This window comes from Trachurus trachurus (assembly GCF_905171665.1).
Source record: "Trachurus trachurus genome assembly, chromosome: 21".
NCBI lineage: Eukaryota > Metazoa > Chordata > Actinopteri > Carangiformes > Carangidae > Trachurus > Trachurus trachurus.
The window spans coordinates 17,813,189-17,827,835 of record NC_139899.1 but is presented as its reverse complement, the minus strand read 5'-3'; the positions used below and the strand labels follow the sequence as shown (position 1 = coordinate 17,827,835).

General features: G+C 40.9%; 1 protein-coding gene across 1 annotated transcript; it reads left to right on the top strand.

Annotated features, from left to right (window-relative positions):
• On the top strand, positions 1–12,866 carry cog3 (component of oligomeric golgi complex 3). Its single transcript, XM_083996196.1, has 23 exons — positions 1–174; positions 451–597; positions 689–750; positions 1,844–2,009; positions 2,589–2,663; positions 3,060–3,152; positions 3,421–3,546; positions 3,639–3,719; positions 3,811–3,854; positions 4,582–4,708; positions 5,391–5,482; positions 5,788–5,927; positions 6,820–6,980; positions 8,110–8,218; positions 8,321–8,439; positions 8,577–8,666; positions 9,299–9,419; positions 9,710–9,798; positions 9,937–10,071; positions 10,563–10,638; positions 10,759–10,886; positions 11,548–11,646; positions 11,806–12,866. Exons 1-23 carry the CDS (start codon positions 7–9, stop codon positions 11,833–11,835), a joined length of 2,478 nt encoding a protein of 825 aa, XP_083852322.1. The 5' UTR covers positions 1–6; the 3' UTR covers positions 11,836–12,866.
• The last annotated feature ends 1,781 nt before the right edge of the window (positions 12,867–14,647 follow it).

Below are 14,647 nucleotides of genomic sequence, written 5' to 3'. Positions count from 1 at the left end.
GCAACGATGGCGTCCACAGAGCAGTCTCTCCTGGACTTGACGGATAAAGACACCCGGGAGAAACTGTCGTTATGGGATCGCCGCACCGATGCCATGGCCCCTCTCACGGAGAAACAAATGGACTCTGTGCTGGACATCCGAGCCGCAGCAGAAACGCTGTCTGTGCCCTCAGAGGTGAGCTGTGACTCCCGAGCCAGCTAGCAAGCTAACAGGGTTGCTAATTTTAAATTCCGTACGCAAGGGAGGTAAACTAAACCACCAAACTGCCCCTGCGTGGACTTTATTCACCTGTTTCTCATGCCAACAAGATATTTACGTCGGAATGATAATTTGAAGGCAAACCAGTGGGCTTGCACTCTTGCTCCGTCACGTCAAGCTACTACCATGCTAGCTGTACGTTCAAGCTTGGTGAGTGTGTTCAGGAACCAGCAGCTCTGTTTTGTTTTGCAGCTTCCCATTGAGGACTTGTGCAGCCTCTCGTCCCGGTCTTTGCAGTCCCCTTTCACAGCGACGGTCCCCGCCTCAACAGAGGACGTGCTGCTCAAGGGCTTCCAGATGCTTGATATGGAGAATGACAGGATAGAGACTGCACAGCAGGTGACTTTGTGATAAATAAACACAGCTGTAGCTACTAGCTAGTGAGGTTTGCTGTACCACCACAACAATCTGCATGTGTTCTGTGTTGCAGTTTTTTTCCTGGTTTGCCAAGTTACAATCAAACATGGACCAGGATGAGAGTTCAAAATACAGGTACATACATTTTAAAGTGCTTCATCCTAGATTATGATGTTATTATATGCAATAGTGACACCTCCGGTTCTATCATCTGAATCACTGCCCACATCTCAGATTTGTTTTGTGAATTGTCAGGTAGAGTCTGGACATAATAAACTTTAGACACAAACACACAACAGCCATGTGCCTGAAACAATAGGTCATTGCAGATGGGATGGATCTAAACTAATCTTAGAAGTTGTTTCTTCAAGTTGGGACTCTAGCATTAGGCTAAGTGTAAAGCAGAAATATGTTGCTATCTTGTTCTGTAAATGATAAACTTTACCTCTTGAATTTACGGCAGAATTAAAATAGCTCCCAGTAGACTGGTGACAGTCTGTCACATGCAGGAGTAGATCATTAATGTCATTCATTTTTACACCATGATCTATACATTGCTTCTTGATAATGAAATTGAGATTGATTGAAGTGATTGAAAAAGATTTCTGGAGCTCCCTGTTAAACCAGATCGTTACCAGTATATTTCCCCATCCAATGTTTCCTGGTGCCTTTCTGAAATTTTAAACAGTGCTTTTTCGATAGCGGCCCCGAAATTGTGGAACTCCTTACCCCCCGAATTACATTTTATTAATGACCTGGCACTCTTCAAGTCTAATCTTATAACTCACTTATTTAGAAAGGCTTTTAATATCCAGTGACACTTGTCATTTGTCATCATTTGTCGTGTATTTTATCATTTCTGTGTTCTTTTTCTCTTTGTATCTGTTAGTAAAGCACTTTGTTCATCATTCCGGATGTTGTAAGGTGCTATATAAACGTTATTATCATTATTATTATTATTATTTAATGTCCCATCCCTCCGCCAAATTCAGTGTTAATCAGTTCAGTACTTTAACAGACATGGTAACAACATGGTAACATACCCCTTTAGAGAGTAGTAATGATATCACAGCAGGTGTTCTGCCATTGACAGCTGCTTAAAGTTTCAGCCCATAGGGAACACTGTGTTCAGTGTGAAATTGTAATGAAACTGCTAAGCATTCTCCCACGTAACTTCACTGCATGGTTTTGTCAAACCAGACAGATGATATGTCTGCTTTCCCTTCAGGAAAACCAGAGATGATCTGAACTGTTACCAAGAACAGTGCGATGCTATTCTGAAAGATGTCAGCGAGGCTCTGGAGCACTTAGACTCCCTTCAGAAACAGTACCTGTTTGTCTCCAATAAGACTGGAACCCTGCATGAAGCCTGTGAACAGCTCCTAAAAGAACAGGTAAGAACACTGCTGCTGTTTTGGTCTTTACACCCACCCAGCTTTATTGATATTGCTAAGACTTGGAGTGGAAAATCTTTGATTTGTAATATAATGTATTTCCCAGTCCAGGAAAAGACAGAATATTTAGTATTTTCAAACATGACTGCATCCAAACACAGAAACTGTAGTCTAAGCTTTAATACCTGCACGGTCTAAACTGTTCTGAGTCTGGAAATTGTCTAAAAATGACTGTGGTAAGACCTGCAGGAATTATTGGACATGACTGGAAAAACTGCACTTTCTAGTTCAGAACATCATGATGCAGATAAAAGCATGTCTGAAAATGAAATGTCTACCAAGCACTCTGCAGGCTGCTCTTCATTCTCTCTGTGGTGTATTTATCCGTATTTCTCATTTATTTATTCTCCCTTTTATTGACATAACCTTTTTTTCTTGAATTTTGCCTGCTCCTGCAGGTAGCTGCTCATGCTCACAGATGTCTGTAGACTTTACCAATCCGAGGAAGTTGAACTGCACTGAATTAAACTGCCATGCCTTATTATGTCAGCTGTGGTTTGTTGTTCTCTCTCTTTGCAGTCGGAGCTTGTTGACCTGGCAGAGAGCATACAGCAGAAACTGTCATATTTTAATGAGTTAGAAAACATCAACACGGTAGGCTGGATTTCTTTTTGTCAGCATTTATTAACTAAATGCATACGCTGTAAATGATGTGTCAGTTAATTGCTTAATTATGTATAAGTCCAGTTATCTTTAGTAATCAGCTGCTATGTCCCAGATTATAGGGTTTATTCTAAAGGACTTGGATGTCTGCTATATGTCTATTCTAAAGAGTCTAATCACATTGTATGCTTTGAATATGACATAGAATTGATTTCACTTTACAAATATTTGAAATATAGTCGCAAAATCTGGACTGCACCCTCTGTGGCAGTGGTGATTTGAAACAAAAAGAAGAAATATTTTCATCAGAAAGACCACGATTTGGAAAATCCGAGGTGTTTTTGTCATGAGTTACTTCAACTTAACCTTTTCTCCTTGGTTTTGCAGAAACTGAACTCCCCAACCTTGTCTGTAAATAGTGAAGGGTTTATACCAATGCTGTCGAAATTGGATGATTGCATTGAATATGTCTCTTCACATGTAAGTAGCTTTTGCTGCACTTGGCTGTGCAAATCTTATTTTATTACCAGAGTAGATAATAATTTGACGTTAGACCAAGTGTTGTCAGGATTAGCACACATTCTTTTTTTAATTATTGTGTTTTATACACACATTTCTATCCAATGTGAAAATATCAAGATCTTGACAATATAATGTCGATCTGTTACAACGTCAGAAATGTTAGAAAATTTCATGTGATCACACTTACAGTAAACCTGTATGTTTTGTGTATTTCTGTTGATTACAGCCAAATTTCAAGGACTATCCAGTTTATCTGGCCAAGTTTAAGCAATGTCTTTCCAAAGCTATGCACTTCATGAAGATCCACATTGTAAACACTATGCAGAATCTTACCAGCCAGTTAACAAAAAGGGTAAGGAAAAGTCACTCGTTTCCATTGACACTGTAAGTGCCTTGTTTATTATCAGTACGGTACTTAATTTCTTTTTCTTCTTGCAACCACAGGATCCAATGGGCTTGACCAACGTCGACAATGCCTTCACACTCTATTATGTAAAGTTTAGGGCGGCTGCACCTAAAGTTAGAGTGAGTATATATCTACAACAGGCTGATTTTATGCAGCACATCATTTTCTGTAATAAAAAGTACATTTTTATTGATTTTTTTTTTCTTTCAGTCCCTGATTGAACAGATTGAACAACGAGCAGAAAAGATACCTGAGTGAGTATTGGCATTTCAACTAACACAGTATAGCGTTCTCGCTCAATTTCTTTTTTCCCTGCCGTTCTTGGTGCCAAATTAAAGGGATAGTTCACCCAAAATTCATATTTCACTCATTATCTACTCACCCTCATGTCGACTAAGGGCTGGGAGAATTTTCAGAGTCCTCTGTGCCTTCTCGGAGTTACAGGGGGGGTCCGCGCCGCAGTATTTGTCCATATGACGGTTGTGAATGGTGCTCACTTTTCTTTGTCCAAAAAGACACACCAAAAAACATCCAAATACCTCCATACTGCTCGTCTGTAATGTCCCTCTTTTATTGAAGCCCCGACATGAGAAATTGTTTCGGAAAAAAATTGAATAAGTCTATATTTTAAGCTTGTTTGTAGCGGAAGCTCCCAGTGTCTCAGTTCACTGCTCTTCCAGATTTGCACTGACCGGCGGAACACTTTTTCATGTCAGGGCTTCAATACAAGAGGGACATTACAGACCAGCAGTATGGGGGTATTTGGATGTTTTTTGGTGTGTCTTTTTGGACTAAGAAAAGTGAGCACCATTCACAACCATTATGGACAAATACTGCTGCGCGTAACTCAGAGAAGGCACGGAGGACTCTGAAAATTCTCCCAGCCCTTAGTCGACATGAGGGTGAGTAGATAATGAGTGAAATTTGAATTTTGGGTGAACTATCCCTTTAACTCATCCTGCCTTCTATTGATGCGTGCAGATACCACCAGCTCCTGGATGAAATCCACCAGTGCTACCTTGAGCAGAGAGAGCAACTCCTGAGTCCCAGCATCACATCCACCATTACTGACCTCACCAACCAGAACAGCAAAGACCACTGTGCTCTGGTAGGTTATGAGTGCTTCAAAGCCGGGACTGGCCTTTAGAAATTGTAAAATGACATTTGGGTTTGCAAAGAATGCCCAGTATGGACCCTCTGGGAAATTTATTGGAGTGTTTGGTGCAGGCACAAAGCTGTGCACATGATAAATGAGCATAACCCTGAGATTGCACACAGCAGGCATCTGAAGCTTGCCGTTGTTTTGTTCACATGTGTATTGCCGCGTAGGGGCTTGGTGTTGTTAGTCCACCCTCAGTCATAGCTCATCTGTAAAGCTGTGAGTTATTGTGCTGCATGTCAGAACATTTAAGTGACCTAATTAATGTCAAAATGGTTATTCTGATGTGATACTTCAGACAAAGCAGGTCAGATTATGGCACCTGGATGGACTATGTCTGTCGCTGCTGTGACATTTCTAACACTTCACTAATTGGCTTGATGGGGGTGCTATAAATAAAGGGAGGAATTTTACGCAATGAAATGTCAAAACAGCCACACTACCTGTGCGGCATTTTTTTCTCTCTCTCTCACTTTCTCTCTTCTCTCTTTTAATGTAACTTGAAAGGTTGTGAGGTTGCTGTAATGGGTGCCTGCATCATTTATGCGAAGGGGAAATGTTTGCCCGTTTGAAGCGGAGGCAAAGTATTTGGAGGCACTGCGGTGGGTGATTATGATGTGTGTTTGTACAGGTTCGCAGTGGCTGTGCCTTTATGGTTCACGTTTGCCAGGATGAACACCAGCTGTACAACGAGTTCTTCTCTAAACCTACTCCAAAACTCGAGTGAGTAGCACCTTCCTTATTGGTAACATGATCCCTGAGCACACACAGAGCTTTTGTCTTGTATGTGTTTGACTAAGGCGCGGCGATCTCGGCACATAATAGCCATTTCAGCTTGATCTGTTTAGCCATGGAACTACTCATTTGCACAGTTTGGGAAGGAAATGCGTTTTATTATTAAAGAGCAAAAAATATTTCAGCCTTTTTTTGCCATGACCTTTTCCCCCCGAACTTGACAAAACCTGAACAGAAAGTGTAGATTTAACCTTTTCTCAGCAATGAAAAGCTTTTTTTAAATCTCTCACCAGCGAACTGCTAGAGAAGTTATGTCTGTCCCTGTATGATGTCCTCCGGCCTTTAATCATCCACATCATCCACCTGGAGACTCTGTCCGAGCTCTGCAGCATTCTCAAGAATGAGATGCTGGAAGACCATGTTCATAACAATGGTAGGTTACAGTTTTTGTTTTCCTGAAGGCTTCTCATATGCCACATGGGGGGGGTTAGAATTGAGTCACCAGGGTGCAGCTGTGCTGGAGTTGTTGGGACTCGCCACAGCTGTAACCACGTATAATTTTGGATAACCTTCTTGTTTTTTCCCGCTTCTGTTGTGCAACAAAATTATGTTTGAAATGGAATTTGTTGTGAGTGTTTTGCCTGAAATTGGCATTATTTTACAAAACTAGAGAAAGACCAAATACTTTCCAAATTTAATGATCTGCAAATAACTGAAAAACAGAATACTGAAAACGACATCCCTTGTGTCCTCCTCAATGCTTAATTCTGCCAAGCGAGAAATAGTGTATTTAATGATATTGTAGCTGCAGGCTTTAAGCAAAAATGACCAATTACTATTCAAATTTCTGCCTTAATTCGCCAACAAAAACATAACTTTTCTAATCCAACAAAACATGGACTTATTCTCTCATAAGTGAAATTAGTACTAGATGTAATTAAATGAAAAACACATTGTTATGATCCTGAAGTTAATCTAAAATTACAGTCTATTTATTGAAGTTGAGCCCACTTTGATTTGTTTGTGTCTGAAAAGACAACCCCCAGTGAAAATATACACAAAAGAAACAAGGGAACATGATAGCTGTTAAAACTTGGAAGTTTGGATGGTTTCATGCTACAATATATTTGCATTCAGTCCTCAGTCACCCACACTGATTTGAAGTCCATCATATCCAACAAATTGTATGTATCCCACATACTGTTCAGGTTTATACAGACCCTACAGGACAAAAAAAAATCTATTCACAACAAAGTCTTGGAGTCGAAAGCAAAGCTTGAACTGAAAGTTGAACTGTGAGTTGACCTCTGTTTGCCTTCGTGCAGCTGCTCAGCTGGGAGCCTTTGATGCAGTTGTAAAGCAGATGCTGGAGGATGTCCAGGAGAGGCTGGTCTACAGGACTCACATTTACATCCAGACTGATATCATGGGGTACAACCCCGCTCCGGGGGATCTGGCCTATCCGGAGAAATTGGAGATGATGGAGGTGGGTCCCGCATGCTCAAAGCGATATCGGCTCTCCTTGATATCTCCAGAAACAAAACACCCAGTAGTTGTTGTCCCTTCAGCTGCTTCTCCAACAGCCTCACAAAACATGCATGAAAGCAAGTCTTTTCATCATTTGTTATTAATGCATTGGTCATATTTATTCATTTATTGATCAATTCTTTAGTTTGTTTTATGTTGAGAAATGTTTGGATCGAGTAATGGTTTTCAGAATACCGGTAATGCCTGACCAGCAATTTAAATACAGCAGAAGACAACAACAAATCATCACCCCATAGAAGCTGCAAACAGTTATTGATTGGCTTCTCTGCTGGATAAATGACTATATTTATTTCCAAGAATTTGATTAATTCTTTTCTTGTGTTCATTGCCATCACATCCCATTAAAATATGTTTTTTTTTGTTGCTAAATGTGGCAAAGGGAAAGTGAAGTAGTGTGTTCCCCCACCTGTGATATACCTGTGTTGTATTTTTCTCCTGCTCCTTGAAAAGTCGTAATGTGTTACCGTAATTAGAATTATGTACAAGTCCAAACTTTGAAGGTCTTTGGCTTTGCAAATGTCTGCACATGTTAAATTTATCTTTGAGTCTCGGCCTATGTTAAAAAAATGAACTGAAATGAACTGACGTAAACTATTTTCTCAGTATCAAATCTACCTGATAGTGCAGACATATGCTCTGACAGTTCCTTAGATGTTTATCTGTCTTTTTGTCTATCATCAAACTATTTTTCAGCTAGTTTAATTAAATTCTGTCTATCTACAGCTGCCTGAACAGTCTGTATATTTGAAGTTGAGTTATGCAAATTTAAGGAAGCTATTTTGACTTGAGGATATCTGCACATGTTAAATATGCCTTTTGAATCTTAACCTATATTTGACAGCTCATCTGTGTTACATCTGCCCTGATTCATTTTATATTTCTTCAGATGTTTATCTCCCTATCTGCCTGTCTACAGACTCATTCTGAGACTTGAATTTTATCCTCTGTTTATTTACAAATTACCTGAAGGCTCCCTGCTAAAGCAAAATGGAGCAACGTAGCCTAGTATCTAGTATCTAACACTTTCTGTCTACCTTCTCTTGCCTTCGCTGTCCTGTCATCAATAGAGAATTGCTCAGAGCTTGAAGGAGGAGCAGATGAAGCAGATGTCACAAGAGTCAATGTTTTCAGATGTACAGCTTGAGGATCCTGATGGTAGAAGAAACAGTACTGCTGGTCTGTGTTTCCAGATTGTGACACTTGCTTCTTTTTTGTGCAACTTTTGGTGTTGTTGTCGTTTGCCTTATGGCTTCTCTTTCTTTTGTACAATGAATACAGGGAATGTCGAAGCATCACGCCTCCAGACATCTATCTCTCCTGCTGATCTGCACGGCATGTGGTACCCTACTGTCAGACGAACGCTGGTTTGTCTGTCCAAGCTCTATAGATGTATAGATGTAAGTCTTCAATTTCTATTAATCACTGCTTTAGTCCCTCTACTCTAAAACCTAGCGGGGAGTGTTGTGTATATATTCTTTCCAACTTTTGCATTTCTTATTCATGCGTTTCTCACTGTGACTTGGTCTTTTTCCAGAGAGCAGTCTTCCAGGGTTTATCTCAAGAAGCCTTATCTGCCTGCATCCAGTCCCTTCTTAAAGCTTCTGATATCATCCTTAAAAACAAGGTTGGTGTGTGTGTGTGTGTTTTCTGGGGGGTTACTTCACTGAACATTTCCATTGTCATTATGATCAAAATAGCCGGTTGAGTACATTTCTTTTTACATAGTAAATAAGATCAATTCCCGCCTAGATAAAATGTGTACTGTTTTATTCAAATTCCTTCAGGCTACAGGATCCTTAACTAAACCAGCTGGGATGTCATTGAAAGTTTATTTTAATAGGTGCTTTATTATGCCCTACAGAGTGTTCAGCAGACCATCCTTTATTTATCGGCTTCTCTCGCCTTCAAATTTGCTGTCAATATCTGTGCTAACTGGCGCGTTTCAACCTAACACTTCAAATTAAAGCAGCAGCATCAATCTCAGAGGAGATGTTCCCACCCCATGTTGATGATGTCTTTTTCCAATGTTTTAGTCACTAGCTGAGCAGTAAATGGTTTCAGCAGCCTTTTATTCCGTGTCACCGTAATATGTCCCTTTCCAGCTATGGATAATCAGCAGTTATTAATTAGACATATTCTCTTATCATCCCTGAGCCTGTGCTTTTTATACTCTCTGTAGCCCGGATAGTCAGCAGATGCCCTTTTGTTTTGGCAGCCTGCAGTGTGGATTTAACAGTGTGCTATCACTTTCTGTAGACACAAATAGATGGGCAACTTTTCCTGATCAAGCACCTGCTGATAATGCGTGAACAGATTGCCCCATTTCACACCGACTTCGCCATCAAGGAAATCTCACTGGACCTGAAGAAAACGCGAGGTAAGATAATTAGAGGTGGAGGGGAACATTGGTGTTCAGCTCCACAAAGCCAGTCATTACATTCTCATGCTCATTAAGCAACTTGTGCCTATAACATGCACCAGTGGCAACAATTAATGTGGAAATTACAGTGTAATCCAACACCATAATGTACATTAACCGACGGCTCACAGGGCAGATTCACTCCGCCTATCACCCCCGTCTCAGTCAAGGTCATTTTAAATTTGCAGCACTAGAGGGCACTCTAATTCTACATCAGCCCAGATTTAATCTCTCTGCTTTGTGTTCAGATGCTGCCTTCAAAATCCTGAACCCTAAGGCTGTTCCCAAATTCTTCCGACTTAACAGTCACAACGCCATACTTGAATTCCTGTTGGAGGTAGTGTTTTTTCTCCTTTTTTTTTATTTTTTATTTTTTTTATTGAACAGACCATACACTTTATATACTTTGATAGCACCCTGCCTAAGGGAAACGCCATTTGATAGTGCCAAACTGCCTTTTCTCTCCGGCCCTCAGGGAACACCAGAGATAAAGGAGCACTACATTGACTCGAAGAAGGATGTGGACAGGCACCTGAAGTTCAGCTGTGAACAGTTCATCCAGCAGCAGACTCAGATCTTTGTGGGGAACCTTGAGGAGTTTCTCACCAAGGTAACTGTTAAGAGTGAAGGCAGACTTAGCCCCAGGCAGTGATGGTTTGTCCTTACTTTTGCTTTTTCAGTTATACCTTTGAAACCCTTTAAACTTTAAAAAGCAATTTGCTTGTTTACTGATCAGTAAAGGTCTCAGTCTTTAACTGAGGGCAGAATGGCTGACTGTCATCCAGGATATCTACTTCTGCTGCTATCCATTTGTGTCTGTATACATCTGTATGGGTTTTGATGGTTTATATTGTTCCGGGCTCTGTGTACAGTGATCCTGCTGAAAGATTGTATCGTGTGTCTTTTTTTTCTACCCACCTCTCGCAGTCTGCTACCACTGTTCATGTCAGCTCTGCTCTTTGTGCAGTCTAATAGTGAATGGAATTGGCTCAGGTGGCATCACAGTATCTTGTGCTTTTTTTGCAGTGAATATAACAACTAGCACAAATGAAGTCTTTTTCTCAAATTGTAATGTTTTGTTTTGACTGTGTCTGCACTCAGGTAGCAGCTCTTAAAACTATGGCAATTCAAGGTGGTCCCTCCTACAGCCTGTCTCAGCAACCTTGGGCTCAGCCAGGTAAGATTTGTCTCAGGAAACGCCACAAGCATCACACTGTAATTCATCAAAACTTATAAAGCGTGTGCTAGAGGCCAGTGTTTTTTTTAACCTAGTACTGTTTTTTTCCCCTCTTCTCAGCAAAGATCAACGATATAGTGATGGCTACCTACCGTGTGATGAAGAGCAAGCTGCCAAGCACTTTACAGAGCATGTCCTTGTACTTAGCCAATAGAGACACGGAGTTCATCCTTTTCAAGCCTGTCCGGGTGGGTGGCAGAGACGCTAGGGTGTAGCATGTGTTGCATGAGTCAGTTTCTTTGCAAGTTTCATACAGTATTTGCCAAGCAGGTATCCCTTTGTCTCACTCAAAGGTCCACCAGTAATAAAAAAAAAAAAAAGAATTAGAAGTCATTCATTTCACTGAAGAGCTGAACTCAATGATAGAAAAGCAATTTATGCTTCTGTCCTTATAGACATTGAAATGAAAGCTTTTCTTACACTGGGGTGTTTGTTGATTGTACCATGTAAACAAACTTCTCGCAGCATCAGAAATCATTCATGACATGCATTTATTCATTAGTGAGTGTTAAGTCTGTGTAGTAAAAAGCCTGTCAGTCAGTTTTTTTGGGGGAAAAAAATATAGACAATAATTCTGTTTGTGAATTCTCCTCCTGGGGTAAAGCTCTTGCTCAAAGATTGTGCCTTTAGCTACAAATTTGTCAGCATGATGGAGCCCTAATTGACAAATCTTAGTCCTCCATGTGTACCGATCATCAAGGTGCCAGGTGAAGTTGAATTAGGGATGGAAACAAAATTTTGCTGTTGAAATGGAAAGTAGAAAGTGGGGGGGGGGATGTAGGCCAGATGGAAATGTAGTATTAATTTCCCTCCAGCACTCAGTAATAGGATGTTTTTTTTTTCCTACAGAATAACATCCAGCAGGTATTCCAAAGACTGCTCGCCTTGCTTCAGGAGGAATACAGTGGAGAGGACCTTCAAATCATCGCATGTCCGTCTATGGAGCAGGTATGTTACTGTGGGATTAGCACAGCCCGAAAGCAACCCGATGGTTTCAGTAATACTGCGGCAACATCCAAAACTGCTGAGACCAACTTCAGTGGAGAAATGATAGATAATGTATGCCAGCTAAGTCTCAGTGAGCACTTTTCATGCCCTCTCTTTCAGATTAATCTACTGCTGTCTGTGAATAAGTAATGTGCCGGTTTGGAGCGGCAACGCTGGTGAACACCCCCCGGATAGCGATGGGATGCTTCAAGTCCAGCCATGACCAGGAGTCAGAACCAGGGAAGTGCACCTGAGCTGCAAGCCGGAACAGGAACGCTGGACTGACGGCAAAATTAAAATAAATGAAAACGAAAGAAAAGGAAACAAAAATCCTGCACAAGGCCAAAGATTCTCAGACAGAGGCTGGAACAGCTGCAGCTATTGAGAGGTTCAGGTATTCATCTTGAAGTCTGTAACACACTGGGAAGTGGAGGGTGTTGTTTTTGGTACCGAGCTAATCACTTTGTTTGACTGAAGTTAAAGGCGTCGTGGTCAGGGCTGTTTTCACGTCGGGTGGGTTTGGATCACAGTTGCATATCTTTTTAACACCAAATTATTGTGAATGAACATAATTTGCACACTACGCGAGGGTGGGACGGGTCAAATTATCCAAGTGTTCAGACAAGGACGCTTTGGTTTAGGGAAAAATAAAAAGCACTAAAGGGGTTCTCATTAGCCAGGTAGCTAATGGCCAGTAAAGAGGGGCTTGCATTCAGATGCCTGGATTCCCTTGATGGCTTTGGAAGGATAACAAGATTAAAATGCTGCAAAATATTTTATTCATTTATTTTAAATAGTAACAGTCTTTGTAACACAGTTACACAAATGACCTGAAGTGCTACAGGATGGTCTGACAGGTCCAACAGGTTTTCCCCTCTGATCATAGCAAAAATCCCTACAGCTGTTCTATCTCTGCCAGATGTTTTCCTAAAAATTCTCCCATCTTCTCTGTGTGAATGTTTTTGTTATTCCCTTGCAAATATGTACAAAAGACGACAAAATCTTATGTTTTATACTTTTTCCTTTTTATAACTAGGTTGATACGAACTAATGTGCTTTTACTCCGGCAAAATGGACCATGGGCCATTGACCTTGGCAATTTTGCACTATATAAGATTGAGTGATATCTTTCCCCGCGGTCCTCACAGAATAACAAAGGTAACAGGGCACCTGTCATGTAACATTTGCTTTGGTGTGTCCCATGTAAAATGGTCTGTACAGTTGAACTATTTATGAACATTCTGATTAAAAAAAGGTTAATGATCTTCTTTGGTTTTGTTTAAAAAAAAAAGAAAAACAACAACACCACATTTGTCATTGAATTCAAATTCAGTGATTAGAAGTCATTTCACATAAATGAGAAACTGCCATTCAAGGACATCATCAGCTTTAGGGGGTCTTCTTGGCAGACTGTTGCTGTTTCATTGGCAACCGCCATCTTTTCCATCTGTGAGATGAGGCTTTGCTGGGGCTTGACCTTCTGTGGACTGACAGTCTTTTGATAGGTGATGAGGGACTGGATGTTCTGGAGCAGGACATTGATCTCTGCACTCCTCTGCTGCAGATGCGGCTGTAACGCGTCAGGCCCCGGCAGCGTTAGACCTTTGCCTTGATTTAGCTATGACAGTTAAGCGAGAATCTGTGATTTGGCCTTAAACTGGATCTTCTCTTCATTTCTTTTGTATTTGTACTATTGCCAAGCCACATTAACTCACTTTCGCTCTTGCCCTGACATTAAGCTGTGACGCGTGATTGCCAGAGGTGAAAGTGATGCACATATTCTCTCGGGATTTGATGCGGATGTTGAGGTTAAGGCTCGGTGTCAGGCAGAGTGGACGGCAGGGCCGAGCATAGACATGATCCTTATTGTCCAGCCAGCTCCGCTGCTTCCTCAAATCTCCTGTGTCACTGCAGTGGGCGCCTCCCCACAGAGTCACATTCACCCTAATAAAGAGAAACAGCTTTTCAGCAGCAGCTCCCTCGGGGCTTTTCATTGTCTCTCACCAGACAGTTTTTGTCTGCTGCCATTTATCTGAATAATTAAAATAAACCAAACTCTAAATGCTTCTACAGAGAGCCGCTGATTTAATGATTTAATTAATATGCTGATTTTATGTCAGTTACATTTACACTGCAAAATTGAAATATTAGGAATGATTAAACACTCAGTCATACCAAATTGCTGCTATTGTGTTGTGATAACAGGTAGTCTGTCCTGGTTGGGGGAAACTGCTTGAAGGAAAATCTGCCTTTTGTCTTCCCATGAAGACCACACAAGACCGATCAGCTGACTCAGCAGAGACAAGAATAGCGAACCCTTCCTGATGGACAGTTTTTAAACAGAACAATCAAGCATTAAGTATTTATGCTATCAGGTCAGTAAAATGCCAGTTAGATTCACTGTCAAGTACATGACACACGCTCCTGTTCCAACTGGGAAAATCACGTTAAATATTTGACCAGTGTCGTAATGTTTGACAAGTGGCTTCACCCTTTGTTGAATGAAGGACATCCAATGGACGTATGATTGTGGATTCCTCAGCCTTGACTGTGAAAAGCAGTTGTGTTTTGAACGTAATGACAAAACCTTCAGTCCAGCATTTTTATTTTTCCCACTGAAAGAGAGTGTGTTTTGAGAATCCACGGTTTCTGTAGCACTAAGCTTCCTCCCTTGGCTATCAGGCATTATTTAAGAGTGTGTTACAATGCGTAGCAAACAGGTGCTCTGTTGTTAGTGTAGTTAGAGGTGTCATCATGACATGAATGAAACAAATGGAGAGATAAGTGCAATGCAGTATAATCTGCATGAGACATCAGTCAGTGCTGTGTGTGTATAACCTGCTTTAGCGATCTGACGTTTTGAGCTTTTTTCTGATTCCTGAAGCCAGCAATGGACAAGAGCAATCCTGACCTTTGATCTTTTCTTTTTTTTTCACCGCCGGGTCCCTGTCAGTCATTCTTT